Source organism: Aptenodytes forsteri, unplaced genomic scaffold (assembly GCF_000699145.1).
Source record: "Aptenodytes forsteri isolate BGI_AS27 unplaced genomic scaffold, ASM69914v1 Scaffold257, whole genome shotgun sequence".
NCBI lineage: Eukaryota > Metazoa > Chordata > Aves > Sphenisciformes > Spheniscidae > Aptenodytes > Aptenodytes forsteri.
In genome coordinates this window covers 4,404,079-4,410,078 of record NW_008795194.1, presented here as the reverse complement: position 1 = coordinate 4,410,078, position 6,000 = coordinate 4,404,079, and the positions used below count along the sequence as shown (strand labels likewise).

At 39.3% G+C, this 6,000-nt stretch overlaps 1 protein-coding gene across 1 annotated transcript in view; it reads left to right on the top strand.

The window, feature by feature from the left end:
- TTN (titin) overlaps positions 1 to 6,000 on the top strand; it is a 257,627-nt gene that overhangs the window by 32,896 nt on the left and 218,731 nt on the right. The window contains exons 36-42 of the mRNA XM_019471879.1: positions 591 to 851; positions 939 to 1,080; positions 1,170 to 1,335; positions 1,537 to 1,768; positions 2,821 to 3,105; positions 3,207 to 3,332; positions 5,481 to 5,669. Coding sequence (XP_019327424.1) covers positions 591 to 851; positions 939 to 1,080; positions 1,170 to 1,335; positions 1,537 to 1,768; positions 2,821 to 3,105; positions 3,207 to 3,332; positions 5,481 to 5,669 — 1,401 coding nt within the window. The remainder of the gene's footprint in view (positions 1 to 590; positions 852 to 938; positions 1,081 to 1,169; positions 1,336 to 1,536; positions 1,769 to 2,820; positions 3,106 to 3,206; positions 3,333 to 5,480; positions 5,670 to 6,000) is intronic.

The following is a 6,000-nucleotide window of genomic DNA, read 5'->3' as shown; positions in this document are numbered from 1 at the left end:
TCTCGAATCGCCTCCCTGTCCTCCATGTGCCTTAGCATAGCTTCCAGGAGGATCTGTTCCATGATCTTCCCAGGCACAGAGGTGAGACTGACTGGCCTGTAGTTCCCCGGGTCTTCCTTTTTCCCCTTTTTAAAAATGAGGGTTCTGTTTCCCCTTTTCCAGTCAGTGGGAACTTCTCTGGACTGATTAATAGAGTTTGTGTTAATACATGCACTTGGTCCAATTCAGACAAAACCAGCACTGTTGTAGAGGTATTTTCAAATAACCCTAAACAGCCTCAATTACATTTTTAAAAGAGGTCTAGAAGCTGTGAACTTGAAAGTCAGATCCTGGATTCTTCTCTTTAGGCCAACATGCCTAAATGCCAAGTCACCATAGGAAACAGAATTTGGATTCCTATGATGTCATTCAGAATTTTTGGGAAATTTAATTGTAGTATTGATTCTAGACACAGAGCCTTCCTTTTAATATTACCAAAAATCAGAATCTGTCTTAAAGAATTTTAAACATCTCTGATCTGGTTAATATGTGTTTAAAATAAAGCAAAACAGAACAAAAAACCCAAACCATGTCCATTTCTTTTCTTTTAGCCATCCTAATTACCTCCATGCTGAAAGACATCAATGCTGAAGAGAAAGATACAATAACATTTGAAGTCACTGTTAACTATGAAGGTATCTCATATAAATGGCTAAAGAATGGGGTAGAAATAAAATCAACTGATAAATGCCAGATACGAACAAAGAAGCTCACACACTCCCTCTCCATAAGGAATGTGCATTTTGGTGATGCTGCAGAATACACTTTTGTTGCTGGAAAAGCAGCTTCATCAGCCACTTTATATGTGGAAGGTATTTGCCCTCTTGATTTGTATATTTAGTGACTTCTAGTGGCTTAAATAGCATCATGGCACTCATTCTGCTTTTTTTCTGCCCTAGCTCGTCACATTGAGTTTAGGAAGCATATTAAAGACATCAAGGTTGTGGAGAAGAAGAGGGCTATTTTTGAATGTGAAATTTCAGAACCTGACATTCAGGTCCAGTGGATGAAGGATGGACAAGAACTCCAGATTGGTGACAGGTAAATGGTTGCTTCTACACCATATTGACTTTTGTTATGTATTTTCCCCCAGGAAATAACTTGCTCATTTTCTTTTCTGATGTCCTTAGGATGAAAATTCAGAGAGAGAAATATGTCCATCGTCTTATCATTCCTTCCACAAGAATGTCTGATGCTGGTCAGTATACTGTAGTAGCAGGTGGAAACACATCCAGTGCCAATTTGACAGTAGAAGGTCGTGACATTCGTATCAGAAGCGTCCGTAAAGATATTCAGGTATGGCCTATGCAGAAGAATAAATATTTCATAAGTTTGTCACTCAAAGAATAATGCAAAGGAAGAGCAACAATATCTAACTAGCAAGAGTCCTAACACAAAAATCTGTAATAAGGTCAAGGCCTTCTTCTAGGAAACTGGAATGTGGGACCATCTGTCAAAACAAATGCTATTTCTAATATTTATTCTACTTTTTCAAAGGTCATTCAGAGACAAAGAGCCGAAATTGAATTTGAAGTCAATGAAGATGACATTGAACCACAGTGGTACAAGGACGGTATTGAGATCAACTTCCAATATGAGGAAAGATACAGTTATGTGGTGGAAAGGAGAATTCATCGAATGAGCATCTTTGAAACCACTTACTCTGATGCTGGAGAATATACTTTTGTTGCAGGACGCAATAGGAGTTCTGTTGTTCTCTATGTGAATGGTATGTGTCCCCGCAAACAATGCTTTGACTGTATTTATTACCCTGTGTTTTTCTGATTTGTACAAGGATGTTTCTTGTTCTACTGAAATAGCTGGCTATCTGATGAAAATGTTATAGCAGTTCTTTTCCCCACTGTATTTATTTAGACCAGGAAATTCTCAAGTCCAAATAAAACTAATTTGTTCATATGGACAAATATGCCTTGCCAGAGGGATCAACCTAACAATTCTTGGACACATTTTGCCAGGAAACACGTCAACACAGCTAATTATGTTAAGGCACTTGCTGCTAGATCATTTCCCCTGTATCAAGGAAAAGGGCAGATTTTTATGGGCATGCAAGATTGGGAATAATAAGATTAAAAAAAAAGAAATAAATTAATTGCTAATCTTTTTGAAGCCTTGATAAATACCAGTAATGAGATTTCTCTCTCCCTCCCTCTCCTTCTTTCTCCCCTCCCGCCCCCCCCCCCACACTCCAACCCCCCCCCCCCCCCGGCAGGCTGTCCCGTTTCCCCCCAGCACAACTCCTGCCAGCACAAAATGTGCTCACTCCCACAGGTTCCTTGCCACCCAGCCTGTCCCTGCCTGTCCCCACACCACCCTACCAAAGGTCCCCATGGACTGACCCACTTCTTAGCCCCAGCTTCCCTCACAAGCCTATTCATGTCCTCAGTTTGCACAGCCATCGCCTTTGCCAATGCATCCTAGTGGGGCTCCCCAGGTGCCTCATTGCCTTTTACAGACCTAATGAGACAGCCAGCACAGGCTTGAAGTGGGCTGACAGCTCTCCTGCCTGCAGCCCACGGGGTCCTGCTCCCCAGCACCCCTCCTCCCCAGCACCCCTGCTCACAGGCACACACACGGGTGCTCCTAAGCCCCCACAGCCATAAGGATACTTCCACTCCACGATGCTGATGCATGCCTTCCGAAGCGGGTTTTCCAGGGTTAAGCAGAACAGAGCCCTGGCTGGCCGGGGGGCTGCTGGCGGCACCGGCTTCTTGGACTTCTCCTTCTGTTGCCTCTTCTTCACGTCACCCCCCCAATTTGCAGCTCCAGAGCCACCTCAGATTATTCAGGAGCTAGAGCCAACCACTGTGGAGTCTGGCAAACCTGCCCGCTTCTGTGCTACGATATCAGGCAAACCCCAGCCCAAAATTTCCTGGTACAAGGATGATCAACAGCTTTCTCCAGGTTTCAAGTGCAAATTTCTTCATGATGCGCAAGAATATACTCTATTACTGATTGAAACTTTCCCTGAAGATGCAGCAGTGTACACCTGTGAAGCAAAAAATGACTACGGAGTTGCTACAACTTCAGCTTCGCTTTCAGTGGAAAGTGAGTTTCCTGTGCTCATAACAATGTCTGTGAAATGAGATTGTCAACATGTGTGTGATCTTCTTAATCTTTAAAAATTATTTCTTTTTCTTATCCTTTAGTCCCAGAAGTTGTTTCTCCTGAGCTAGAAGTGCCGGTGTATCCGCCTGCTGTCATAATACCACTACGTGATGCTGTTACGTCCGAGGGACAGTCTGCTCGTTTTCAGTGCAGAGCTACAGGGACAGGTGGGTTTAATGAAATCCTGTACATCTTTTCATCTCTCAGAATTTTTCATCTTGAACTCAGAAAAAATGCAGCGGTGTATATGGTGGGATCAGTCTTTCCCTAGAAGTACAGTTATTGGATATACGCACACAGCAAAGTGTTACTCACTGACAATTATCAGTTAAGCAAGTAATACGTCAAAGATGGCATCAAGCATGGAAGTTATAAACCGTCATAAACATTAAGCATTTCTAAAAAGAAGGTCTGTTTCAAAAATTTGTCTTTGGAAACTTCTCAGCATTTCAAATGCTAACTGATGTTGGAAAACTGTCAGTGAGTAAAATGCAGAGTTTCAAAACACTGAGTATCATGGTGGAAAAGCATTATCACGTTAAATGAACATGACGAAGTTTCTGTTGACACACAGTGTCATGTCAATTAACTAAACAAACAGATTGAAACTCTGTCTCAACCTTTATCCTAATATCCCAAAGTATCTCGTATCACTCTGCAAACAGTAAACTGCAATTGCATTCTTTTTCCTAGCATAAAAAGGTGTTGGCTTGTTGTCTTTTTAAGTGTAGATTTTCCTTAAATAAGTTTATTAGTTTTAGTTACATAGAATATCATTCTACAATTAAAATAATTCTTTCCAAGTTAACACAAAACCAAATAAAACTACCTTTTTTCACTTCATTGAATGGCCTTGTGTATGACTAGTAATAAAATATTTACATGGCAAACTACAGAATAAGATCCAGTTCCAATCCCAGAGAACTTACAAATATTTAAAGATAAATAAAACTCCAAATTTAAAAACAATCCTGAGTTATAGCTGTGTAAAAGTCCACATAAAACTGGTAATATACATATATATACAAATATATATAATTTGCATTTCCATCACTTGAAATCAAACTCCAAATTTTTTTAAAAAATCTTTACAACAAATCTGATTCTGCTTTAGAAGTGGTGCTAAAATTCAGAAAATATATGTTGGAAAGACTTGCCTGCCCTCTGTGCAAAGCATGCTAGTGTAACTTTTTTTACAAGAACTGTATTTATGTGAATGTGGAAGGTGCATTTACAGCACAGAGAATAAGGATCCTTTCATTAGGTCCCCTTTCATAGAATCATAGAGTGGTTTAGGTTGCAAAAGACCTTTAAGATCATCGAGTCCAGCCATAAACCTAACACTGCCAAGTCCACCACTAAACCATGTCCCTAAGTGCCACGTCTACACGTCTTTTAAATACCTCCAGGGATGGTGACTCAACCACTTCCCCGGGCAGCCTGTTCCAATGCTTGACAACCCTTCTGGTGAAGAAATTTTTCCTATTGAAAATTTCCTTTATTGAATACTGTATCCAAATGGATTTGCATACTTCTTACTTGTGTTGTGAAAACCTTTTATAGTAGGTTAGGTAATACATGATTGCAAATACAGTTGTTTAATGGTACACACTATGCAGCTGGCTATTGAAAACTCTCTTTCTTCTGATGACAGTAATAGCACACTATTTGTGTGAAAACATTTGATTCATGATGTAATACAGTGCCAGGTGGAGAGGCAAGGTTAAAGTCTGCTTCAGTCCTCTTCTTTCCCAAGTCTACAAGAATCTATACAAGACAAGTAACACAACATTTTATGTAGGAATTTTGCAAAGGTACAAAGACAGGATCTTTCTTGAGAAATATGAGATGTAAAACATAATATTTGCAACAAAAAGAGGCAAGCAAAAGGATATTCCATTTTAATTTCTTTAACCTCTTCAGCTCAACCTAGTGATTTTATAGCCTGTTTAATCAGGCAATTGTAGCAGAATCCCTTTTTAAATATGAGACTTTCTCTGATTTTAGTAGTAGCAAAATATTTTCAAATTTATACATTAAGAGGGGAAAGGAAAAATTATTTTTACTCAGGAATATAGCAGCGCCAGAATCATTTTCCCATACAAATATTTTCAATGCAGAAAATCAAAACTTAAAGCAACAAGTAGGCCACTTTCCACTGATCATACATTACCAAAGTAATACAAGGTACATTTAAACTTAAAAAAGATACTTGAGATTAAGATTTCTGACAGATATAAATATAAAAATAGTGTTTACTTACTAGTCTAATATCATAACTTACACATTTTTTCTTCTTTCTGTTGCTTGAGCAGATCTGAAAGTCTCTTGGTACAGCAAAGAGAGAGAGATCAAGCCGTCACGGTTTTTTAGAATGACTCAGTTTGAAGACACTTACCAGCTGGAGATTGCTGAAGCTTATCCAGAGGATGAAGGAACCTATACCTTTGTGGCTAGTAATTCTGTAGGCCAAGTGACAAGCACTGCTACCTTGAAGTTAGAAGGTACAGTGTGCAATTAAAGAAGATGTCTTGTTTAGGTCATGTTCCAATACTAATCTTATTATAAACTGATGATTATATGTGAGTCATTGTCTGTCATGTTGTCTTTTAACTCAATTAATTGCTACCATTTACAACGTCCACAGCATACATCTATGTCTCCAAAATACAGGTCGTGCACAGGAAAACTTATTTCACAATTTTTCAGTGTTCCATGCACCTCACCCTTTCATTCTCCCCAGTATTAGAATCTGTCATGCACCAAACATGGTAGAAACCTTCTTTCTAATGGAAGTGCTTTGCCTACACATTCTTTGGTTTGACTGTGAGGAGA